Source organism: Herpailurus yagouaroundi, unplaced genomic scaffold (genome assembly GCF_014898765.1).
Source record: "Herpailurus yagouaroundi ecotype Mexico unplaced genomic scaffold, PumYag 186, whole genome shotgun sequence".
NCBI classification, from domain to species: domain Eukaryota; kingdom Metazoa; phylum Chordata; class Mammalia; order Carnivora; family Felidae; genus Herpailurus; species Herpailurus yagouaroundi.
The window spans coordinates 46,513,298-46,539,662 of NW_024412417.1; the positions used below are offsets into that span (position 1 = coordinate 46,513,298).

General features: G+C 53.0%; 1 protein-coding gene across 8 annotated transcripts in view; it reads right to left on the reverse strand.

Annotated features, from left to right (window-relative positions):
* SLC45A4 (solute carrier family 45 member 4) overlaps nt 1-26,365 on the reverse strand; it is an 82,655-nt gene that overhangs the window by 34,283 nt on the left and 22,007 nt on the right. For 3 of the 8 annotated variants that reach the window (XR_005796661.1, XM_040494541.1, XM_040494548.1), the window contains exons 1-2: nt 9,420-9,530; nt 4,829-5,497 (exon numbers count right to left, since the gene is read on the reverse strand). Coding sequence is in view for 7 of the 8 variants with exons in the window: in XM_040494541.1 (XP_040350475.1) it covers nt 4,829-5,066 (238 nt within the window). In the remaining variant the exon portion in view is untranslated. Of the gene's footprint in view, nt 1-4,828; nt 5,498-9,419; nt 9,531-23,089; nt 23,793-24,600; nt 24,835-26,365 lie in introns of those variants that run through there. The other 5 variants (XM_040494543.1, XM_040494544.1, XM_040494545.1 and 2 more) reach the window with 4 other exon arrangements.

Here is a 26,365-nt window from a genome sequence, read left to right on the forward strand (position 1 = left end):
TCTGAAAAGATAACATTGACCCATCTGTAACCAACGTGACCAAATAAAGAGAAGATACAAATTATCATTATCAAGCAAAAAGGAACATCACTACAGACCTTGCAGACATTAAAAGCTACTCCAACTAATAAGTGAGTTTACTAAGGATACAAACCCAATATAAAAATTTGGGGGGGAGGGGGTAGCTGGGTGGCCCAATTGGTACAGCATCAAACTCTTGATCTCAGGGTTGTGAGTTCAAGCCCCACATTGGGCATGGAACATACTTTAAAAGTTTTTATATTTCTGTATGTAGTGATTTACAATTACAAATGAAAATTAAGGGGTGCCTGGGTGGCTCAGTTGGTTGGGCATGGACTCTTGATTTCAGCGCAGGCCAGGATCCCCAGGTCATGGGATCAAGCCCTGAACTGGGCTCTGTGCTGAATGTGGAGCCTGGTTAAGATTCTCTCTCTCGGAGCACCTGGGTGGCTCAGTCCAGTAAGCATCCAACTTTCGCTCACACCATGATCTCACGGTTCTTGAGTCTCAGCCCGGCATTGTGGGCTCTCAGCTGTCAGCACAGAGCCTGCTTGGGAACCTGTCTCCTCCTCTCTCTGCCCTTCCCCCAGTTGCACGCTCTCTCTTTCACAAATATAATAAGCATTTTAAATAAATAAGTAAGAATAAAGGGTAAATAAAGTCAGAGAACCTATATCACCCAATTTCAAGATGTACTATAAAGCCACAGTGATTAAGGCACTACGGTATCGAGGAAAGACAAACAGACCATCGGCCCAGGATGAAGAGTCTAGAAATAGACTCATACATATGTAAGCAGTTAGCTGTCAACAAAGGTGCCATGGAATTCAATGGGAAAGGACAGTCTTTTTCACAAATGGTGCTGGAAGAACTGGATTTCCATTTACCAAAGTGAAGGGGGGCCCGTCAACTCCTACCATACACAAAAATTAACTCAAAATGGCTAAGTGACCTAACTGTGAGAGCTGAAACTATAAAGCAAAACATCCAGAAGAAAACCTAAGAGAAAATCAGTATGCCCTTGGGTCAGGCACAGATTTCTTAGTTAAAACAAAAAAAATAAAATACAAATAGTTGATATACCAAACTTCATCTGAATTAAAAACTTTTGCTTTTAAGATACCATTAGGACGATGAAAGGGGAACCACGGACTGGGGGAAAACATTTGCAAACACCTGCCTGACAAAGGATTTTTATCAATAATGTATAAAGAACTCTTGTAACACAATGAGACAAAAGCCCCAACTAAAATATCAGAAGAGTCTGAACACACCATTCACCTAAGAGGATAAATGAATACTCAGTAGGGGCACCTGGGTGGCTCAGCCAGTTGGGCATCTGACTCCGGCCAGGGTCCTGATCCCCCGGTCCGTGAGTTTGAGCCCCACATCGGGCCCTGTGCTGACAGCTCAGAGCCTGGAACCTGCTTCGGATTCTGGGTCTCCCTCTCTCTCTGCCCTCCCCCACTTGTGTTCTGTCTCTCTCTCAAAAACTAGTTTAAAACCATTTTTAAAAAATGATTTCATGAATACCCAATAAGACACTTAACATCAGTATTCGTTTGGGAAATGCAAATGCTGTCAGGGAGGTGAAGAAACAGGTGGGGAATGGTCTTTTCCTATAAAAGCAAACCTGCCCGGCCACATGACCCGAGGGTCCCATGCCCAGGCCTGCTCAGGAGAAATGAACCGCGCGTCCACACAAAGACCTGCAGGCGAATGCTCGGAGCAGCTTTAGTTACGACCGACTCCAAATGGAAACAACCCAAAAATGTGCATCGGCGATGAGTGGATAGACAAAAGCAGGTGTGTCCATCCCGGGGACAGAGCCCGCATTCCTGCAGGAAGCCTCGCGAATCAATCACAGGAGCATTATGCTACCCGACAGGCACCAGAATACATACCCTGATCCCATGTAGACGGGACTCCAAAGAGAGCTAACCTGTGCCAGCAGCAGACTGATGGTGGCTGGGAGTGGGTGGATATAAGGGCCGCCGGGGGCCCTTTGGGGTGATGAAAACACACCTGGTCTTCACAGGTAGTTCCACAACCGCAAACGTGGATCAGGTTGGTTAAATCATCCACTTAGAGTGGAAGAACGCGACTGTTTCGATATCGGCTTCGATAGTTGTCAATACATAAAATCCAATAATAAACACCGTACCTCTGCGCATGGCAGACAGCTTTTTAAGAAACTCAGACTCGAGGGGCGCCTGGGTGGCGCAGTCGGTTAAGCATCCGACTTCAGCCAGGTCACGATCTCGCGGTCCGTGAGTTCGAGCCCCGCGTCGGGCTCTGGGAGGATGGCTCAGAGCCTGGAGCCTGTTTCCGATTCTGTGTCTCCCTCTCTCTCTGCCCCTCCCCCGTTCATGCTCCGTCTCTCTCTGTCCCAAAAATAAATAAAAACGTTGAAAAAAAAAAATTAAAAAAAAAAAAAAAAAAAGAAACTCAGACTCGAATCAGAGAAAACTGTGATCACTATGTTGCCCTCAGTGGCAAGCCCAACCCTGAGAAGTCAGTCGGGCCTCGTTTCTGGACTCCGTGTAAGCCCAGCTAAGAACAACTCACAAAGAACCATTCCTTCCACCTGTAAAGATCCCCTGTATCCCCCAGCCACTCTCTCCTCCCGAACGAGTCCCGGGGCGTGCTGGGGGTCAGCACAGGCCCCTCTCACTCTCCCCTACCCTGGACAGTCATCATCTCCAGAGGTTTGCACTCAGCAGACACACCTACAACTTTCAAAAGCTGCCGTTAATGCACAGAAGACGTATGATATAAACAGTAAGAAGTGTGTTTATTACCCAGATTATCCAAAACTGATGCAGGTCTCCCATAGCACATTAAATACTCAAACCCAAACGATGAAATGTGCTAAGTTGTACAGAAATGGGAGAGTCACAGCCTGTCAAGTGAACATTCCACGGAGAAGTCAGTGCCAGGGTTCTAAGCCGTAGGACACATAACCTACCACGAAGAAACTGGGAATAACAACCCCCAAATCTGTACTCACAGAACTTAGTTCTCAGTACCCAGAGCTTCCGATGGTCTAGAGGCCGTCTGGAAACGGAGTGTGAGGACACTCGATTTCTGCTTGCAACCAACCCACCTAGAGATGACCTCAACTGTGGGCCAAACCCAAGTCCTCACATACTTAAAGGACAAAATAAATGTCTGGTAAAATTAATGGCCACTGGACTCCCCCGAGATCTGGCCACAAAGCCAGTCTTCCGGTATCTTAAACCTGCCAAGACCCCTCCCTTCCAAGCACCCTCTGCTTGCTGTCCATACCGTCTACCCAGATCTCCCCCCCCCCCCCCGGCACTGACGGGCCTTCCGTGCCAGCCCCTGCGAGCTGGGCACCCCCCGTGAGGGTCTGCAGTCACCCTGCTCCCTCCTGCTCACAGCCCTGTCAACTATCTGGCCACTTCCCCACCTCCACCACCACCACCACCACCACCAGAGGCGGGCAGCACGAGAACAGACGCGGTGTCCCGTGCACCCTCAGGGTCCCGTCCACCCTCAGGGTCCCAGAGTGCAGTGGGCCCCCAAGGAACATGAAGAGCACAAATGCAGGGACAGGAGATCAAGAGTGACGAACGCTCTACTGTCCACTCACGCTCTACCATCCCCCACACGCTCGGAAAGCTCTTAGCCTTGTCTGAAGCCTTATCAGGACATTGTTAAAGACGAAAGAGAAAGCCCGGGTTACAGAGAGAAAAAGGTGTTGAAGGATGGTAACCTCATTACTGAGAGAATAAGTTAACATGCTAGGCGCGTGCCAGGACGCAGGGGCGCGGACGTGAACCACCACCGGTGGAAGTGTCGCCGCTGTGACGGGGGAGGAGGTCTGTTTCCCCCCTCCGATGGTGCCATCAGATCGGGAGGAAGCGCCACCACCTTTGGACTCAGGCCCCTGAATAAGTGATCCGCGGAGCGGGGCCTGGTCAGCGCTCACCCAACAAGAAACATTATGTTTGGAGAGAGAAATGTTCCTACAACAACCAAAATGAGCAGACACTATGCGTACGTGGAATCTCGGAAGGAACCAAGGGTTTTAAACAGCTTGACCCCTCACCCAGAACTCTTCCTTAGACAGCAGGGAAAACCAAACACAGACAAAACTCCAAGGGCCTAAGGCACCCCAGCGGTAATCTGCAAGGAACACCAGGGTTGTTTCCTCATACTAGGCCTCGTAGCGGAGTGGAACTCTGCGAACTCCAGGATTTCTGGAAATGCCCATCACTCAACCACTGAAGTCCACACGAAACTCAGAGTTAAATAGTTCCACAACAAGATGGCAACGGAAAACCATGTTATTCGGGGTTATTCTCGCGTTACTCTCGTTCCAAGCACTTGCCTTGTCGGCCTGCAACAAGATCCCCTTTCTCGGGAAGGAAGCCAAGCGAGAGGCAGATGCTCCCCGCTCGCCCCGGAGGACACACACGGCTGGCGACCGTGTCCGGGAGGCGGGGGCGCGGCAGGAGGTACGTCAGGGAGACGGGCTCGCTCAGATTACAACGTATCAAAGCTGACTGCACGCACTCGAGAGCCCAACCACCTCTTTGCCAACAGGTACGTCCACTTCAGCATCCAAGGACCACCCCCCTCCCAGCCGCAGTTTAAACCGGGAGGAAACCAACGGCCGGAGTGGGTTGAGGAAAGCGTAGCGCGGGAGGCCGCTTCCCGGGGCTCTCGACACTTTCCAGCCCGCAGGGCGAGCTCCGGGTGCCGACGTCCGCTCCTGCGTTCGAACTGCCGACGCCGACGCTCAGCGCGAAGGACCAGGCCAGGCACGGACGGCACTTACCAATCTGCAACAGGATGGGAGTGACCAGTGCCGTCTCCATGGCGTAACAGAACTCCCTGCCGAACATCACGGCCCCGTGCATCACCCACAGGCGCACAGGGATCCGGTCTATGGACCCCTCGCTGATGGTCTCGTAGTGGGTGTCCGCACCTCCGGGCTTCTGCAGGTCTGGCAGGGGCACAGGTAAGTCTTGAACTTGCATAGATTCTGAGTCGGCATTTTGCGGAGCCATTTTCATTACCACCAAAAATATATATATATATATATGTGTATATATATATATATTTGTTAATATATATATATTTCCTCTATCTATATAAATAATGCTATCATATATCTTTAAGGATAAATTAGGACACCTTCTTCTGCTTCAGTTGTGTTCCTCCGGCAAGTGATGCTTATATCCCTCTTTGTACAAACAGATCTCTCCACTTCTCACAATCGGGTGAGACACGCAGCAGAACAGAATGATTTTTGGTTGGATTTTAAACATATGGCTTGCTGGTTTACTGTGAATTAGAGTTAAAAATCCATAATTGCCATTCAGTTAATACCAGTTTCATCATTATTATTGAAGAGGTGCTGAAGTGATTTTTCTTGCTACAGAGAAGTGGGAAGGTGACACAAAAAGGTGGTCCGCCGTTGCTCCCCATCGAGTGACTGGTTGATCTGCAAAAGAGGAAAACAACCCCACCAGAGAGTCAGCCAGGGGCGGCCGCCACGTGGCCTCCCACCCCTGGCTGGCCAGGCGCTCCACGGACTGGTCCTCGGCCACCTGGGAGACCCCGACCTCAGACCACCGCAGGTCTCTGGTGCTTACTCTGGGTCAGCTGCAGAGAAAACAGACCCCAGCTCCCAGAGAAACATCTTCTATGGATCTAATCCTGGGGCAGGATGAAGACAGGACAACAGAGGGAAGCCAGAGCAGAGAAAAACGAGCAGACAGAGGAAGGCAGCTCAGCTTCCGCTCCCGGGCCAGCAATAACCATCAGCAGACTGGCCGGCAGTGGGGGTGGAGGGGCAGGGGAGGCAGGGAGGCTGGAAAAGGAGCGGAGATGCCGGCCAGGAGGTGGAAAGCGGGAGGGTGGGTACGGCAAGAACGGGGGGTTTTGCCACCTAAAGCGGGGACATTCAAAGTCCACCCAAAGGCAGCTGAGTTCTTGCTGTGTGGGCCATCTACAGCGGTGGTCTTTAACCTTTTCGGGTCATGAAACTTTTTGATGATCAAATGAAAGTTATAGCCCCTCTCCAGGAAAAAAGTACATGCATCCCGAAGTCTGAATATCGCACGTGGGGGCTCACAGACTCCCGACCCACACACCTTCCTAGGGGTGTGGGACTCCCGACCCCATCCTGCACTTACCCTGTCCTGGTCCCTACAACCCAGCTTTGTGATGCATTCTCTCCCCAGAGGAGCAGACCACAATAAAGCATCGACTGCCTCGCATTTAACTCGAGATTTCCCCTTAGAAAGGTTTTAGGAAAATGCGAGGCAAGACTAAGGAGGCAGTTCTGCCCATGCACTCTGCTGGAGTCCGGGCTCCAGGAACTGGGGTTCTGTTCAATCTGAAGTGAATTAAAAAAGGGGACCCTGTGGGGGCGCCTGAGTGGCTCAGTTGCTTGAGCGTTCGACTCTTGATTTCGGCTCAGGTCATGATACTGGGGCTGTGGGATCAAGCCCCATGTCAGACCTCACACTGGGCGTGGTGCCTGTTTGAGATATTCATTCTCTCTCTCCCTCTCTCTCTCTCTCTCTCTCCCCCCCACTCACCCCTGCTCCTCTCGCTGCTTACACACACGTGTGTGCTCACTCTCTAAAAAAGTTTTAAAAGAGAGGGGACCCCAATCACACAAATGGTGTTCACGTCTTTTTTTATATTAAGGTAGGTCTGTGAGTTGATATCCTACCAGAGATTTTCAACAAAAGGTTTAAATAAAAATGTTTCTAGTTACTATTCACATAGCCAAAGATGATCTTAATTAGTGCCTTCTCCCTTCCCCCAGAAGGAATGAGAAACTAAGGGCCACTTTCACTTAGTGCCCCCTCAGAGAGCCCCAGGGCGATGGCAGGTCCCCAACCTTGGGCAAGGCCGGGCTGCCCTCCCTCAAGGTCAAGTTCTTCCCCGCCACTTCACCACTGTGGGGCTGCCTCCCGGCCCCCTTCATGCAGCAACATCCTTGCGGATCGCACGTCCATTGCGTGTCCATGTGTCCTGACTGCATGTGTGCCCCTCACGGCCCCTGAACACCACTACGCTTCACGCGGAGGATCCCCGAGCTCGAGACTTCTCGCAAATTTTCTAAGTGTCCCCTACTATATAATATCTGCATTAAAACCACGGTTTCTAAATTAAAAAAAAAAAAAAAAGCCCACGGTTTCTAACCTCTACCTTTTTATTTTTTTTTTTTCAACGTTTATTTATTTTTGGGACAGAGAGAGACAGAGCATGAACGGGGGAGGGGCAGAGAGAGAGGGAGACACAGAATCGGAAACAGGCTCCAGGCTCTGAGCCATCAGCCCAGAGCCCGACGTGGGGCTCGAACTCACGGACCGCGAGATCGTGACCTGGCTGAAGTTGGACGCCTAACCAACTGCGCCACCCAGGCGCCCCATAACCTCTACCTTTTTAGAAAACATACTATGAAACCACTTCTTTTCAATTTTTTATAACACTTATTTATTTTTGAGAGAAAGAGCGCACATGGGAGAGGGAGGGAGAGGGAGGGAGACAGAGAGAGAGAGAGAGAGAGACAGAGACAGAGAGAGACAGAGGATTCAAAGTAGGTTCTGCGCTGTGAGCACAGAGACCGACCTGGGGCTCGAACTCACAAACCTTCAGATCCTGACCTGAGCCGAAATCAAGAGTCAGCTGCTTAACCAACTGAGCCACCCAGCCGCCCCTATGAAAGTACTTCTAACACAAAAAGTAAACAAAATGATATTGAAAACAAAAAATCACCCAACATTAACAATTACCAAACCAAGGGGTGTCTGGGTGGCTCAGTCAGTCAAGCATCTGACTTCAGCTCAGGTCCTGATCTCGCGGTTCCTGAGTTTGAGCCCCGCGTCGGGCTCTGTGCCGACAGCTCGGAGCCTGGAGCCTGCTTCGGATTCTGTGTCTCCCCCTCTCTTGGCCCCTTCCCCGCTCACACTCTGTCTGTCTCTCTCTCTCCCCACCCCCCTCAACAATAAATAAACATTAAAAAAACACACACACAAAAACACCCAATTACCAACACCTGCTGTTCTTACTCTCTATCCCCACCTGTGGAGCGATTCCCAGCCTAAGAAAACGAAAGGAAAGAAACCCTTTTGTCAACCTGTGATTCTTACGCCAGAATAGGGTCAATGACTTTAAATGCCTTATTCCATCCACCAAATAAGACAGATGATTTTTATGCGAAGAAAGTATGTCCAGACATACTCTGGGCTTTTGTAAAAGCCCAAACTGTCCGGGGTTTTGGGGGCAGAAATGAGTCATCGGTTTTCTATGAATCCTAGTGATTTCATTACAAACACGAGACCCTTTAGCTCCGTCCCGGTGCCCTCTACCCACGGCTGGGGCCGTCCCGACACCCACGTCTGAGATAAGGCAGTTTCCGCTGGGGCCATCTCCGCAACAGCTAGAAGCCACGCTCCATATGGAACAGACTTGAGCTGTTTTAAGGCAGTGGTTCTCAACCGGGGGCAGCCGTGTGCCGCTGAGGACACCAGGCAGTGTCTGGACAGACTGCTGGTTATCACAACTTGAGTAGGGGCCAGAGACGCTGCTCAGCACGGCCCCACAGCAGACAAGGATCCAGCCCAAAACGTCAACTCTGTCAAAGCTGAGAAACACTGTTCTAAGGTTATGATTAAACAGGGAAAAGTCTCCAGAAATGCTGAAACGTGACACTTTATGTTATTACATTTTGAATCAATCAACAGGACCAGATGTGGCAAGGTCCACATCCTGCCCCTTTATGGACCCAATCAGTTGCTGCTCAAAGCAGACGGGACTCCAGCACAGGCGGGCTCCAGCCACACTCTCCCATAGCAGGAGGTGGCCTCTGGGATCCGGTCTGGGACAGGGAGAAGGGTTCCAGCTATTTCCCCTCGAGAGTACACGATTCTCTGGGGAGCTCTAAAGAAAGCCCCACCTGGCCTCGGCGCCCCCCCCCCCCCCCCCCCCCACCTTGCACCATGTGTTCAGAGAGCATCTCTGGGGACCCTTCTCCGGCTCGGCCCTCCCCGGAAGACTGGCCCCACCCCCTCGTGAGAGGAGCTCTCACAGCCACCCTGGCCCCGAGGAAACAGAGAAACTCCCACAGAAGACGCCACCACCCATGTCCCCACACCCCCCGCTGTGCCTGGCCACACGGCAGGAGCCCGGTGAGGTTAGAGAGAGACCGAATGAATAAATGAACGAATGAAAGAGAGCCAGCCCACCAGCTGACCAGTACGCACTAGGGGCCGTATACACTGGAAAGCCACCCCCACCCGCACCAGCTCTCGGAGAGCATCGCGCCCAGATGGTCGGGGCGGCCGGCTACCAGGGTCAGGCCTCAGGGAAGCCCGCGTGAAATGGCATGAGCGTGGTGTGGGGTTTACCTGTCATTCAAGGAGTCTAGGCATTAACACAGCTGGCTTCCCTTCCTCAAGCCGTGCAAACGCAGTGGCAAGTGGCAAGAACAGACTTTACACAGGCACCTTCACTGTCATCTATATTGATGAAAATGACAAATATCGTTAGCATCTTCGGTTAGTTTGACTTTAAGCAGCAGTTAGTAAATACAAAACTCCAACCGCGTCTCACGGCTCTATGGACTCACCACGTTAGCATCCTCAAGCCGCGGTGGGAATGCCTTCACAAGTTAGCACAAATTCCCAGAGTCAAAGCTGCTTTCCAACCAGTAAGTTTAAATGAGGCCAAACTAACAAAATCCACTCGCGTCAGTGGACGCTCGGGTTCCTCAAAGGTTTGACTAACCTGGCTTACGGTCAGACCTTGAAGATAACGCCCAACTGCTAATCAGCAAGACAGCACTTGGCAAAGCCACTGTTGCCAAACACTCCTGCAAGCCCTGGGGATTTTATAAGCCTTTTAGGGGATGACACAAAATAATTTAAAAATAAAATTTCAGCATCATGCACTTAGCAATACGAGCATTAGCTACGTGAAGAACTAAATCAGAGACCGTGGCAACCCAGCCTGTGAGGGGAGAGCCAGTTAAAGACAGAAGAGCCAATGCAAGTGATTTCTGTTAAAGAGCCACAGCTGAAGGGTCCACAGTACATGGGAGATGTAGTGGCCTAATCGGATAGGTTTGAGAACACCTAGCGCATTCCGTAAAGACTCTGAGGCTACGCATACAGCCTGTAGGATGCTCAACTTGGCCATTAGTTCCCAGTGAAAATCTAGTGGGAACATTTTAGATCTCAGATTCATACTCCTGTGTATGGTGTGAGGTAAGGATCTACCGTTACCTTTTCCCAACGATCATCTGATCATCGCAACGGGATGTATTTGGAAGTCCACCCCCAACATTGAGATTTCTCTTTATCCTACATCAAATTTCCATCGGTACTTGGGTCTGTTTCCCTGTTTTCTATTCTGTTCAACTAGCATGCCTGTCTGCCCATGTCCAATAACACTGCTATTTCCCCACATGTTCCTATTTATTCTGGCATGTTTGTTTTAAGTACATGAACTTTAAAAGCCTGACTAGCTCAGGAAAAACAGTATTTTTTGTTGGTACTCTTATGTGATTCCATTAATCTTCTAGATCAGCCCCGAGAGAACGGCCATTGTAGGTTGCTACGTTGCCCTGCCGGAGAAGGAGGGCTCTCGCTCTATTTGTCTGAGACCACCTCAGTACCTCTTGCAAGAATTTCGAAATACTCCTTCCACGAGTTTTCCACATTTCTAGGTAAGCCTCTTCCTAACAATCTTTATCTTTTTTGTGGCCAATGTAAATGGGATTTTCTCTTCCCTTATATTTCCCAATCAGTTAGTTTGCCTACAAGACGGCCAGTAAGTGATGTTTATTCATTTGCTCAGGTACAACTTAGACGCAGGAAGATGTACCATGTTCATTACGTTTTGACAAATTTATGTCAAGGCACAGGACATTTCCAATACTCTGCAACGTCCCCGTGTCCCCCTTCCTGTGTAATTAAGGCTACTGACTTTTACATTTTAATTTGATAATCTTAATTCTTTAGTGTCTGAGTGAGAATGGACAAAAAGGCCATCACCAGGTTGACAAACGTACTGACCATTACCAAACTAACCAAACCACTATGTGCAGTCCCCAACCTGGTGGAACAGAGGGTGATGTTCTAAAGCTCGCGTGCGCGCTGTGTGGAGCCCGATCATCGGCTCCTCAGACAGGATTTCGGGGTCCCTGCCGGTCTGAACTGAACTAAATCACAGCACTTGTTCAGGAGTGAGGCACAAGGGGCCAGGTGGCAGATGGCTGCACCTTTCCTGGGCATGAAAAGTCTGCAGAAGAATCTGAAACGGTCTCCCCTCACTGTCTAGGGCCCTTCCCGTGGAGGCTCCACGGGAAAAGGAATGGAAAGAACCTTTGAGAAGGAAAGGAAGGAGCTGGAGCACCGCAGGGCTGGGCCATGTGGCTGCCCTGCCCTGCCCTGACCCCGGGCCTGGGTGCCGGGGGAGTCATGGCACCGAGGGGGGCGATCGGGTACCCGAAAGCCAGGTTAACTGCCCACAAAGTGAGGCACGGGAAGTACTCTTCTAGCTCGCAAACTGTTTTCTCTAAGGACGCTGTTTTACATAAATGCTGGGGCATTAACCAAAATGACTAAAACCATTAGCACGTTATGTTCCCTTCTGAAGTACCTAATGTAACATGCCCAGGCGAAACCCTGCCACTGCACTGAAGCAGCTTAAGACCCCAGAGCACGGGAAACCGCACATGCCTAAGACCCTGCCGCGGAGCCGAAGAACGTGGACAGGTTGTGACCTCCGACTCCAGAGTCTTCTACTCAGAAGAGCAGCAACACCTCTCAGACGGGCTTCCCCGAGCAGAGAAACTCTGGAGCCCAGGGACCGTCAGCGCGCTCGGGGACAACAGTTTGGTTATGATCTGCAGATGCACTTAGTGAAACTACAATTGTTCCAATCAACAACTTCCTCTATTGTCCTGTTTCTAATTTAGGAGTAACCGATGCCAGAACACGTGACTTCCTACCATTCGCGATGTGGAAAGCCGCTGTTAACTGAATGCCATCAAAAGTTAGCTGCAGCGTGATTTCTGACAGGCACCAGGAGCTTGGGTTCAACTTCGAGATTCCACGCACATTCGAAAGCCGTGCGACTACAAAATCCGCGGAGCCACAGCTCCTGGATAACGGTCGCGGGAATCGGGGCACGCTTGCAACCACCTCAAACACGACCCGCCCCTTCCACGCCGCCCCCGCCCCCGCCCCCGCCCGCGCCCGCGCACGGGCACGCATGCGCGCCGGCGGCACTCCGGGCCCTGGAGGTGGGCAGCGAATGCGTTACGGCGGCCCGTTTGCGGCCACAGCTGTCTGTTTTGTACACCCACCAGTTAAAAACAGGCATCCCTACCCTCAGAAAATCCACTGAACTGCTAACATTTTTCTAAAACGTCATCAACTGTTAACCTCCAATGACCCTGTAAAATATTTACTAGTACGGTCCTCTCCGTTGCCATCAGCCTGCCTCCGTCTCTCACCAGATGACCATGGCAAAGAATACCAACCTACAGACAACATAAGAGCCAGGGAAACCAAGCAGACAGCAGTAGATGATAAGGTCTACTTCGGGGTGCCTGGGTGGCTCGGTCGTTAAAAGTGTCACACTCTTGGGCGCCTGGGTGGTGCAGTCGGTTAAGCGTCCGACTTCAGCCAGGTCACGATCTCGCGGTCCGTGAGTTCGAGCCCCGCGTCGGGCTCTGGGCTGATGGCTCGGAGCCTGGAGCCTGTTTCCGATTCTGTGTCTCCCTCTCTCTCTGCCCCTCCCCCGTTCATGCTCTGTCTCTCTCTGTCCCAAAAATAAATAAACATTGAAAAAAAAATTTAAAAAAAAAAAAGCGTCACACTCTTAATTTTGGTTCAGGTCATGATCACACAGTCATGGGATCGAGCCCTGCGTGGAGCCTGCTTAAGATTCTCTCCCCTCTCTCTTCCCCCTCCCCTGCTCGAGTGTGTGTGCTGGCTCTCACCCTCTCGCGCGCGCTTGCTCTCTCTCTCTCTCTCTCTCTCTCTCGGAGATGATCAGATTTTAGACCAAGAGTATAAAAAGACATAAAATTTAATCAAGCAAGTCTAAAGTATCCTTGATAAGAAAGAAGCATTCTGCAAATCTGTTTATAAGGTTATTTCCTGAAAAGCATTTAAGAAATCCCATTGATTTCCAACATAAAATCAATGTTGTAACAGGACAAGCCACAGATTGAGAGAAAATATTTGCAAAAGACACATCTCCAAAATACACAACAAACTCAATAAGAAAACGAACAATTTGATTTAAGAAAGGGCAAAACACCCAGAGACAGCTCACTAAAGACGCATGGATGGCAAATAACCACACGGAAAGAAGCTTCACATCATGCAGCGTCAGAAAACTGTAAAATACGAGATCCTAGCACACACCTCTGGGCGTGGCCGGAGCATGCGCACGGATAGCACCTTTCGGGGACGCCGAGCAACAGGGGCGCGCGTTCAGGAACAGGGACGCGCACTCACGGCTCCTGGGGACACAGAACTGCGCAGTCACCTTGGGAAACAGTTCGGGGGTTTCTCACAAACCGAACGAGCTCTTCCCAGGTGATCCAGCAATCACGCTCGCTGGCATTTACCCAAAGGAGCAGAAAACTTCTGTCCACGCAAAAACCGGCACGTGGATGTTTACAGTTTTATCCACAATTGCCAAAACCAGGAAGCAGCCACGGTGTCCTTCAGCAGGTGAGTTAAATAATCTGTGGTCCAGCCAGACAAGGGGATGTTGTTATTCAGCACTAAAAAGAAATGAGCTATCAAGCCACGAAAAGTTACGAAAGAACCTTAAATGCACATTGCTAAGTGAAAGAAACCAGTCCCCAAAGACTATCTGACACCGTGGAAGAGGCAAAACCGTGGAGACAGTAAAAACATTGGTGGTTGCCCGGGGCCGGAGTGGGGTGGCGTGGGGGAGGGTGGAGACGGCAATTTCAGGGCAGTGAAACCACTCTCCACGACACCACAATGGTAGAGACACGTCGCCCGGCTGCCCAAACCCAGAGCGCACAGCAGCAGGAGTGAACCCCACGGCAAGCTCCCGACTTGGCCTGATGACCAAGGGTCAGTACCGGTCTGTCAGCTGTAACACGGGAACCACTGTGGTCGGGGACGCTGGAGACGGAGGCGGCTGAATGTGTAGGGTGACGACACATGGGAACTCGGTACTGTATGCTCAGTTTTGCTATGAACCTAAAACTATTGTAAAAAACAGTTCACTGATAAGAAAAAAATGTGTGTCCTTACAGAAAAAAAAAAGAAACACAACCAAAAATACCTAACAAAAAAGGAACCAAGAGGTGGTCACACTGAATGTTCCATCCTTGGGAATACTTTCTCACACCTGAAATTACCTGCCTTTGGGTATTATAAGTGTCACCTGCAGAAACCCAGGCTTGTCTCCTCCCATCACTCAGTGCCTCTATTGTCTACGAAATGTGGGCTCAAGAAATACAAAGTTAACATGAATTGCAGTTAGGCGTGTAACTCTGTGGTGTCCTCAAATGTGTGTGGCTGCTCCGAGTGCGTGGGGCCCCCCCCCCCCACAAACTCCTCTGAGAGGGGATTAGGCCGTGAGGACGGAACCCTCACGTATGGGATCGGTGCCCTTATGAAAGCCACCCTACAGCTTTCTGGCTCCTTCCACCCTGTGAGGACACAGCAAGAGAGGGGCTATGACCCAGGAAGTAAGCCCCTGAGACAGAAAGCTGGTGAATGTGGCGACACCCTGGCTGGACTTCCAGCCTGCAGAACGGAGAGAAGTGTCTGCTGTTTCGGAGCCCCCCAGGGGGTGGTTTTGCTATGGGAGCCCGTGTGGAGGGAGACAGTGTGAATCGGTCTGGATCAGGACAGCCGAGGGAGTTCACTCACAAACGCAGACCCAGGCCTCCACCCAGTCCATGGACCCAGATCCCTGGCGGACCCACGCACCTGCACTGCACCCACACCACAGCCAGGCGGGACACGCTCACAGCGGGCACGATGACCGCACAGCCCAGCACACGGCGAGGTTACCAGCTGCACCCCTTCCAGTCAAGCGTCCTGCTTTGGACAGCACGTCAAATGATCAAAGGCTTCACTAGGACTGAAATCTTTTCATAACCCAGGCTTTGAGTGTTCCGTGTCACAAGGCACAGTCGAGGACACTCCAGAAACCAAACACGACACATGTCAGACCTGACGTCCGTTTTTACTTGGCTCCTTTGGATCAGCTTGCTGTGAACAGGGTGTCATTGGTAAAGGGAGAGCCGTGTGTGTGTGCGCGCACGTGCACACGCACTATTCTGAGCATTAACAGACTGAAGCAAAGGAAATGTGGAAAGGGACCCCCCCTGGGAGCAAGGGGATGAAAATATTGCTACACTTTTAACAAGTCAGTCTAATTAAATGATTTCTCAGTGGATTCCCCTGCAGCCGCCAGCAGGACAGGACCAACCCCTGGGGCCCCAGTGCTCCTCCCGGGTGCCTCTCTCTCTCTCTCTCTCTCTCTCTCTCTCTCTCGGTGACCAATGTCTGGCCCTCCCCTGCTGGACAGTGCTGGCAGTCTCCTCCCCTGCCCTCTTACACAACCTGCCACCTGGCACACACACCCACCCCCTTCCCACACACCTCCAGCAGAGGCCAGGCCGCTCCCTCCCATAGGTGGGTAGGGCGCTGCTCAGTATCACACCCCCACCCCCACCAGAAGCTCCGGGAGGTGGGGACAGGTCTGCGGGACGGGAAGGAACGGCTCCTGCCCACGCTCCTCCCCTGTCCACCTGAGTAACTCAGAGCCCTGCTTCCGAGACCCTGGCAGCACAGCCTCCCTAGGAGCCAGTCAGGCCCCGCCGGCCTGGGGGCAGCCGGCACCGGCTGCCCGCCTTTCCCCCTACCCTGGCACCCGGCTAAAGGGAGGGGCACTTCCCACCGGAAGCAGGCGGCCTGAGCAGACGGCCGGCGCCCATCACTACCGGCTGGTCCAGCACCTAGCCAGTGGAGGCGCTCAGACAGCTGGAAAGGAACGGATTCAATGGGCACTGAAGGTAGAGGGCCAGAGCAACCCTTAATTACTCCATTAAAAAGAGAAACCTGATCTTTAGAAACCTCTCTCTTTTAAACGTTTATTTATTTTTGGGACAGAGAGAGACAGAGCATGAACGGGGGAGGGGCAGAGAGAGAGGGAGACACAGAATCCGAAACAGGCTCCAGGCTCCGAGCCACCAGCCCAGAGCCCGACGCGGGGCTCGAACTCACGGACCGCGAGATCGTGACCTGGCTGAAGTCGGACGCTTAACCGACTGCGCCACCCAGGCGCCCCAACCTCTCCCTCTTAGAGAAAAGAGCAACATAAGCACAGAGCTCAAGGAAAATCCCTTTCTCTTTTGAACAGGAAGCAAGCAGACCGGTGTGCCAACGCTAACGAATAGCTGAGATGCTGTTTTTAACGCCTTAAAACTGGCATGTTGCAATTCAAGTAAACCTTCAAACTGCACACGCTACTTAGGGCGTTTTTTTTCTTTCTAAGGCACCACACCTCCCAATAACTTCTCAGGAATGACTATGCTTTTAACAGCATAGTTTAGGGTCTCCCGGGATGTGACCTGGGCTCCTGGAGCATAAAGCACTGCACGGCCACATTTCACCAGACCACCAGACCCGGCCACCCGCTGGGGCTCTCGGTGCCGAGTCTGACGTCGGTGCGGTCTAGCGGACTTGTCCCAGCCCAGCTGGAGGCCTCTGCTGGGCCTGCATTCCTAGTGGGACACCAGGGAGGGCACCGCTGGTTCCCACTGCCCCAACCCGGGCTCCACAGCAGCTAAGAGCAGCCTCCTGCGCTGGTCTCTCCAGCCCACCGTGAGACCTGTTACCCCAGGTGCAGGCGGGGATCAAGACGATGGGACACAGCAAGAGGACAGGTGAAGTCATCCCAGGCGCTGCGCTAAACCAGAGGCAGGAGCCCCAGCTGCAGTGCTCCCCAGAGGGGCCGCCCTCCCCCAGCACGCTGGCGTAACCACGCACACACTGGCAGGGAAACGCAGCGGCAGCAGAGTCCTTCCGGAAAGACAGTGACCTTCCAGTTGCGGTGCAAGACGCTGATGGGAAGGCTGCTATGCCACGGATTAACACTATGGACTCACAGGGCCCCAGAGTTTCTTTGCTTAGCACACCCACACCCACTTTTCCATCTGCAAAGGAAAATGTCAGAACTGCCAAGAGGGCTGCTGGACCCTACCAGGAACTCCTAGGGCCACGGGGCCAGGGCACGGGCACAGGTTCCTCACGGTCACAGACCTGCCCAGACATCCAAGAACTGCGTGTGTCTCTTAGGTAACACCCAGTCGGACACGAGGGGGGGGTGGCGGCCTGGGGAGAGCCTTGCGTGTGTGAACCCAGCTACGTAGACACAGCGCGGAAGGCACCGCGTTCCAACGGGACCCCGCGCCCCGCCGTCCTCTTCCCTCGAGGCAGCTGCCCAGCCTGCGCCGTCCACAAGCACAGGGCCAGGTTTAAACACGCAGGAGCAGGGGCGCCTGGGGGGGCTCGGCCGGTTACGCGTCTGACTTCGGCTCGGGTCCTGATCTCCCGGTTCATGGGTTTGAGCCCCGCATCCGGCTCTGTGCTGACAGCTCAGAGCCTAGAGCCTGCTTCCGATTGATTCTGTGTCTCCCTCGCTCTCTGCTCCTCTCTCTCTCTCTCAAAAGCAAATAAACATTAAAAAAAAATTTTTTTTAATGCAGGATCAGGCACTAAAGCTACATCAGATGACTCGAATGACAGTCCACGTGACAGCAAATATTTCTAATGTTGAGTCAAATCAAAGTACTTATTTTCTTCCTAAACTTTAGGGGGCAAGGCGTTAGGATCGACATCAAGCATCTCTCTAAACAGGATTCCTCTGCATCTTGCACTAACACTGTTCCCTAATGTGAAGGACAACATGGCCAGCATCCAGCACCCAGGAAGCAGGCACAAGAACATTTAGGAGGAAATTACGCGGAAAGAAGGACCAACTGTCCCCAGAGGGAACATTTGCTTTATGCTAAAATACAGACTTTCTCCTGTGACTTTTTACCTTTGATCTTTAGATAGTTTTCCCAGATTTGCAGAATCAACTCAGTGCAACGGATTTTGCTTTTTAATTAAAAAGCAGTGAGTGGTTCCACCACCCCCTCCTTCTAAAATGTTCTAGCTTAAGCCACTGGAGTCAGATGAAGCTTTGGCTGCCATGGAAACAAGAGCGTGCCTGTCCGCCACGCAGCTCCGGGGACCCCTCCCGGGACCCCTGCAAGCGCAGGGAACCCGAGCTTCAGGACCGCCCGCGATGCCAAGTGGGCAACCGCTGCAAACGCCTGTAGGATCAACCAGTATTTCTCTGAACTTGCAATCTCGTCACCAGGGCCAGAGCCAGGTACACAGGAACTGTGCCAGGAGATGGGAGACAGGCAGGCTGCGGGCTGCCTGAGGACACTCGTAACCACCAAATGGGATTAAAAAATAAGAATAAAAATTCCTCACATTACATACATATAATCAGGAACTGACCTCAAAGACAAGGGGTAATTAAGGAACACCACTAAAGACTGCCAAGACACAACGGGCCTTTTTGATGGTATTTATATGTAAAATCCAACCAAAGCGGTTTCCAGGTTCTGAATTTATCCTAAGGCAAAAAGGAGGAAGTGCCACAAAAGTTTCAAACTGGAAACTAAGGTCTCTCGCCGCTGTGAATTCCTTCAGTTACTTCAATTTGGCCCGTGGATCAGGTGAATACAAAAGGCCCGTTTTTAAATTTTTTTTTTCAACGTTTTATTTATTTTTGGGACAGAGAGAGACAGAGCATGAACGGGGGAGGGGCAGAGAGAGAGGGAGACACAGAATCGGAAACAGGCTCCAGGCTCTGAGCCATCAGCCCAGAGCCTGACGCGGGGCTCGAACTCACGGAGCGCGAGATCGTGACCTGGCTGAAGTCGGACGCTTAACCGACTGCGCCACCCAGGCGCCCCAAGGCCCGTTTTTAAAGGGAAGTATGAAATATACTCACAACAGTAAAATCAAAGCTAGTTTTCTTAAAAAAGGTACCGTTTTGGCTAATGAGAACTTCGGGATGGCTTCATGTATGGCCCAGAGTTCAAATTACTCTTCCTTTCTAACAAGTAAAACAGCATTAACAAAACCACCGTCCTCCACTACCCTCCGTGCACCTGAAGCCAGAGCCCTGTGGTCAGGGATCCACAGACGCGATGGGTCACGTCCGCGCCATCTACAAGATGGCACACATCGCTGAGCCGCTCTGAGTGCCTACGCCCTTTCTAACCCCCTCCATCTCACAAAGCCCTTATGGCACCTACAGGTGGTGCTACGTCAAGGACACGGTGGTCCCAGGAGAGTCCCCCGGGGGCGCCCGGTGCGCAGGCCCCAGTCCGGAGACCCGGGGAAGGCAGGGCAAGGAGGAGAGGGGCAGGACAGCCGCTTCCCCTGCCCCTCCTGTCTCTGCTCAAGGAAGTGGCCGCTCCAGCGACAAACTCCCACGGAAGGGGGAAGTGGGGACGGGGCCTGCTCCCAGTTTCCTTAACAGCGCAGATCACACGCTGCCTCTAACAGAGAGGACTGACCCCTTCACCTGGTGGCCCGCGATTCTCCGTGACTAAGAAACCCAGTTTGGTACCTGACTGACTAACCCTTCTGCCATCTGGCAAAGTCAGCATTCGGAAGCAGGGCTTCCCCCGGATGCCGGCGAGCTCAAGTGTCCAACAGGGACTTCGTCACGGCAGCCCGGCACCGCTGAAAGGGCGTCTGGAAACCCGAAGCCGCGGTCACTAGGTATCCAGGGCTTTAAAACGTGAGACCCTTCGACTCCAATTCCCTCTCTGGACCTCGTCAGGAGGAAACAAAGGCAGGGGGATTACACCACTAGGAAACCGGAAGGGTCCGTACATAAAGGGTGGTTGGTGCAGACACGAAATCATGCGGCGAGATTCCCTGTTGATACGGAAGTACACCTAATATTAAGTGCAAACAGCTTATAAATCAAGTACGTATTATGATCATAAAAAACTAAGGTTTTTTTTTGAGGAATGGATACAGAGAAGAGTGTTATTTCTGGGTGATTTGTAGTTGTATTCTTTCTGCATCAGGAGGACCTAAGTTTGTTTCTAATTTAAAAAGGAACAATAAATTTCCTCTGAAAACAGATTATCCGCTTGTCCTCTGCAAACACAGAGGAAGATCTCGCTGTGTGGCAGGACGCTCAGGAGCGTTTTCCGATCACAAAGCCGAGTCTCAGGCAGCCCAAACGGTGCCAACAGAGGCAGGTCTGGAAAGCCACCGACTGATGCACAGAGCTACCGGAGGGTTCGCATAACTGGTACAGACTCAGAGCTGACCGCCGAGACCATCTCAGAAGCTTCTCCCAGTCCGCCACGGGCATCACCGACTGTGCTCTCTCCCCACCTGGGCAAGCACCAGGCCCCTCCCACATGTCCTGGTGTGTGCAGGCTAGTCGTTTCGACGGTACCCCTGGCTCACTCTTCGCTAGCCATCCACCCGCCCCCTCCCATTCCCAAACACAATCGCACAGCTTTCCTGTCCACGGCACCTCCTTCCACCCCTCCCTGTAACGCACACTCACTCCGCTGGACTTAGCTCTCTCCCCGCTGGGCTAAGGCAGGCATCCACCCTAACAAAGCCACCCGCCCTGTTCGCAGATTCTCCCACAGTGCACTGCACTTAAGAGGACTCCCGGCTCAGCCTCAACGACCAGACCCTGTGCCCGTCAAGGAGAAGGGAGTCAAGCGCTCTTTCCTCTTTTCTGCAGGGTAAGAGACAAGACAAAGCAGCCCTGTATGAGGTCTGAAAGAGGCCCACGTGGGATTAAGAAATTCTAATCTTGTCCAGGTGATGTACAGCAGCTTTCCCTGCCTGAAACCCTAGATGGCCCTGGGCTCCCCGGACCGAAGGCCCCATTGGAGTCTTTCAGCTGAAAACACCGACAGGCACCTTTCCCACTCATTAATCTGTGGGTGCTGACGTTCCCCGGGCCTCTCGGCCCGGCCCTCCGGGATTGGATTTCCCTCTGTGAGCCAGCAGAAGGCTGCCTCCAGCCAGTGCGGAGAACACAGCCAAAAACACAACACTGGGAACGAGCCTGGGCCTCTCTGAGCTAGAGGGAAGCCCAGATTCCCCAGACACCTGCAATCCAGGTGAGCGCCAGTGGAGAAAAGCAGGCCTAGCGCGAGCTCTAGAAGCCCGTATGCCACCTTCCCCTACACCAGACGGGGCGAATCCGCGCACGGCAAGCCACAGGTGGCTCGCAGACGTCCCTCGCGCCATTCTAGAAAACAGGCAAGCTCCGTCTAATGCTGGCACAAGTCAGGTAATGACTGGGATGAAGTACCAGGACGCCGCAGGTGAGACCACAAAGGCACAGAACCACCACCTCCTTCCCCCCACTAAAGCTGGCCAGAGGTTCGTGAAACTAGGAAACTAGGGGCGCCTGGCTGGCTCAGACAGCAGAGCGCGTGACTCTTGATCTCGGGGTCGTGAATTCGAGCCTCACATTGGGTGTAAAGATCACCTTAATAAAAACATATCTACCAGGGGAATCTTAAAACAGTTAATGAAACGGAAGCACCAGTCTTTAAAAGCAGGAGTGTCCTTACAAGTAAGCCACCCTGAGCACAGTGGGTTCTCAGCCCCACGTGTGCTGTTTCCTTTACGTGAACTCAGCCGACAGCAGGACCTGAATGTGCCATCACAGACCCGTGTGCTAATAAGCAGGTTAGACTTGACACATGCTGGAGACAAACGGCAATTCACGCCCTCAATGCTGCCCTTCCCACCTGGGGTGTGCTCCCTGCACATACCCCACGTCCCGCAGGCCGGCCTGAGTGCTTCCATCCCGACAGCCCTCGTACCGGACGGCAACAGGGGCTCAACACAGGACCGCGCAGCACTAACCTTACTGCTTAGTAAGGACCTTACTGCCTAGGATGAGTTTGCAGACGGAAGGACAGAGTCCCCCTTTGGGAAGATGAAGCTGCGGACTTGGACGGTGGTGATGGTGAGTTTCTCAGCTGTGAACGTGCGCTTACTGGTGGATTCTGTTAGGTATATTTTACCAAAATAAAAGCAAATGACAAACATGGGGCGCCTGGGTGGCTCAGCCAGTGAAGGGTCTGACACTAGAGTTTGGCTCAGGTCATGATGTCACAATTTGTGGGATCGAGCCCCACATAGGGCTCCGTGCTGACAGAGCTGGGAGCCTGCTTGGGATTCTCTCTCCCGGTCTCTCAAACTAAACTTAAAAAAAAAAAAAAAAAAGCAAGTAACGTATTATGAGGAACTTATCTAGAAAGTCCTAGTAGCAAGGAAGTGGGGTTTCTGCCACCGGGGGAACTCAGGTTCCCCAAACAATCCGACCGACCCCAATCTTTTCAACATGGACTCTGACAGCTACAGGACACGGGGGCACGGACAGGAACGAAGCCCCGTGCAGCCGTGTGGGGACAGCGGGAAGTCACGGGACACAGGGCCCCCCAGCACTGCCGCAGCCACCAACAACCCAGAGCCCTGGCCACACATCCGGCCCAGCTCAGAGTCAGGAGGGAGGGAGGGAGGGAGGGAGGCAGCGAGAGAGACAGAGACCCGCGCACACACAGAGACAGAGAAGTGGAGACAGAGAAGGAACAGCAAGTCAGCAGGACAGAGTGAGTCAGCTGACCGAGAAGGAAGTGCTGGGTCCCTGAGGTTCCCCACGGGGCACAAACACAGGCACCAAGAGCCAGGCCCCGGGCCTCGCTGGAGCCTGTGTTCAGGCAGGTGCCACCGTGACCTCTGTGCTAGGCACCCACTGCACATTTCATCACCCAGGGGCCCCAGCCCCCGGGAGAGAGCCTCTGTGTCCAGTTCCGGCCAGCCCCCACCTGCCACGCCTGAATTACCGTGACATTCCACTGCTCCCCGACACGGACACGCCTAGCACCAGCACCTGGCCCAGGGCCCTCCGCCCCCACCCCAGCAGGAGGCATCTCACTCACTCGCTTGAGAATCAAGGAGGGCTGTCAGGTGGAGGGGAACGGTTCCGGACAAGATCCAGGAAGTGGCTCCTTTTACTGAACAGTAACCCCCTCAGGAAAGGTTTTACTTTATTTCTTGAGGAATACGTTCACTATCGGTGTTGTTTTCCTTCAGATCTAAACAGTACCACCCACCCCGTGTTCTTGCTACGTTAAGTTTGTTTTCACAGTGAGTCCAGTTTTCCCTCTGGAAGGAGGCACCTCCGGTTTTAATGAGACAATTCATTAAGAGGCAGGGCTTCAGGTACAAAAGTCTGCGTTCCTGAAAAGCCTGCCAATCATAACACGGGCATCAGAGAAACACTCAGCGGCCCGCTCTCCCCTCCCCCCAGCACATGCCAAGTGCTCGCCAGCAACAAACAAAAACCACATGGATAAAGGACCTCTTTACAAGAAGAGCCAAAACAATTCCATCTGCTAACAAAAACTAACTGTTGAATTAAAGGTTGCAAGTTCAAACACAATCTGGCTATTGTAAACAGCGCCTCAGTTTATCAATGTAACAATAACTCTCTTTCAAAGATTGATAAAGTTCTCCACAAATACTGGCCCTCCAGCATTTTTAAGATACTTTGCGGGATAAATATTAGCTTGAGACTTGCCTACAGGAGAAGCGAAAGCTGCCAAAGAAGCAGTTCTAAACAGAAGAAAGGGAGCGGCTTCAGCCGGAGGGTAGCAAGCGGCCCAGGCCCCCCCCCCCCCCAACAGGAGGTGGCCCCGGCCCCTGCCCTGGGCGGAGGCTGGGCTGCCGGGCCCCCTGGCTCCCCACCCGGCCCGGGGCTGCCCAGCACAGGAGGGCAGGCTCTCCCGTCTCCCAATCAGGGGCACAGCGCCAGGCACTCAACAAATAAACCACACAGCGTCCAGAAAGACCTGGAAAATTGAGTTAATTAAAAGGAGAGATTTTAAGATAATCGTTGGGGTGGAAAAGAACAGGGAGCATCATAGGTGAAATCTGATTTAAACTGAATTTCCTGAGAGACAGTTAAACAGCCCGGGCCGGCAAGTGCAGAAGGGGAAAGGAAGCGGCCGCGGCCGGAGGCGGCCGGCCCCCAAGGCCAGGCTGGGTGGGCGTGCGCCCTGTCTGTGCTGCCAGTTCCCTGACCGGCTCCAGATGTCACGTACCCTTCACTTCACCTGCGGGGGGCTTTTTATGTTTAACACAGTAGCTTGCAACTCAACAGGAACTGGAAGCAGACTCAGAACAAAGCCAGCCCTGGCGCAGGTGACACACAAGTCCCCCCCAGCAAGGGACCGGCTCGGGGAGAGGGCCCGGAGCAGGGCCGGGCCCAGCCAAGCGGCGAGGGGACCTGAGCACCTGTGGAGCGCAGCCTCACCCAGCACAGGCCCCGCAAGACATGGTCCGGGGACCTTGACTCCCACCCCCTTAATCGTCCAAGGCCAGCCCTGATCTCCTCACGCTCCTTCTCAAACAAAGCGGTGTGCTGAACGTCCTCTCAGGCACGAGTTACCTTGGAATGCACTCGAAACAAGCTATGCTTCCTTCCAGGACTGCAGACGGCGGTGCCCAGAAACAGGCCGCACGGCCTGAATCACTATCGCAGGCTCTCATGACTGCAGAGATTCGGACACTCAGCCATCATCTCCTGCTCCGCAAATGGGAACAACACGTCCAGACCGTGTGGAGGACCAGGTACCGCCGAGGAGCACGGCGGAGCCCAAACCCTGCAGCCTCTCGCTAAAGGATGTTGCAGTCACCGCCCCAAACCCTCACGCTACAACAGTGGCTGCTTCTCATTACACGTGGGTAAGCGTTGAAAACTCCCTGGGTGAACCAAGCCCTCTGTTCAACTACATCACACAGTACTCAGGTACGGAGCCTTAAAAGAGAAAAACAAAATGAACAGAGAACAATCTAACAAAATTTAAGTTACTGAACATGGTCTGATCTTGCTTCGAAAGGCCAGAAGAATAAAAGAGTAATCCAATACTGACAATACCGTTGGTTTCATGACGACTCTAGGTAACAGTTGTCACTAAAAAGGAAAAATTCTTTTTTGGAAAAACAAAAATTTAGGTTAGTAAGTGGTTCAGCATAGCCTGTGATTTCGCTGTAAAGGAAGGTATACCTGCATGGGTCCTAGACTCCCACGGACCCCTTTGCACGGGACCTTCCCCAGCACTAGAACGCTGACCACTGAGGACTGAGGGTGGCTAAGTCACCAGGGTTGCCCCCTCCGGGCCACCTGGGGAGTGGACAGACAACATGGGCACAAAGGAACCGCCTCTGGTCTAGGGCAGGGTCTCTCCCGTTAAGGCACCTAAAGACAGGGGAGGGGAGAGGAGGGTGGAGAGAAGAGGTCACCTTAAGGCACAGCCGGTGAGGCTTCCTTCCCTGCCACCCTCTCACCCAGGGTGTCAGAGCAGAGGCCCATGTGACAATGGAGGGCCGCAGGCAAGCCTAGACCTGCCCAAGCACAGAGGCTCAGACTGGATTTTCGGCGGGAGCAGGACAGTTGGCTCACTCCCCCACGGACAGTGCCGTGAGTGTGCTGGGCGCTTTCTGCGGGCAGAACCTGCCCCTGCAGGGTCCGCCCAGGGAGACACCCTCAAGGGGCCAGTACATCCCAGGGGTGGGTGAGCCTGGGAGCGGACAGGTGCAGTCCAGGAGGTCTGCAGCAGACACAGGGCAGCAGGGCCAGGCGCTCAAGGAGGGGGCCGGCCCGCCAACGCAAAGGGAGGGGCTGGAGCTTTGATGTAACCTGGGTCGGCAGTGGGGGGGCTTCAAGGAGCAAACGAGAGAGCAGAAGCGAAACTCCTTTGGAAACCGGGCAAGCATCCCAAAATGTAGCAGGCTGCAGGTCAGAGGGCGGCAGGGCTGGTAAGACCCTCCGAGAGGGTCCTGCCCCACCGCTCAAAGTTCTGGAAAACGGGCCACGTGTCCTGAGCTGCTGTGAAGGACGAGTCTGGTGCTCGCCTACCATTAGCAGAGGAACCTGTGAGCCCGCTGCATGTGAGCTCGCTGGCAGGTGACGGCACTTCCCTTTTACCTGCGGGCCCCTCTCTCCAGGCTGCCCCTGCCCCCACCTGGAGTCCAGCCCCGCAGGAGGCACCCTCCTGAGTTGGTTTCCACCGCTCGGTGCTCCTTGCTGCTCCTGTGTCCCCAGCATGCAGATGGCCAGACATCCTGTGGCCAGCTCGGCCCCTCCTGCTACCTTGCTGTGCTCAAGCACAGCAACCCGTGCCGGTCCCTTGTCCTCGTCCTCATCGTCCTCA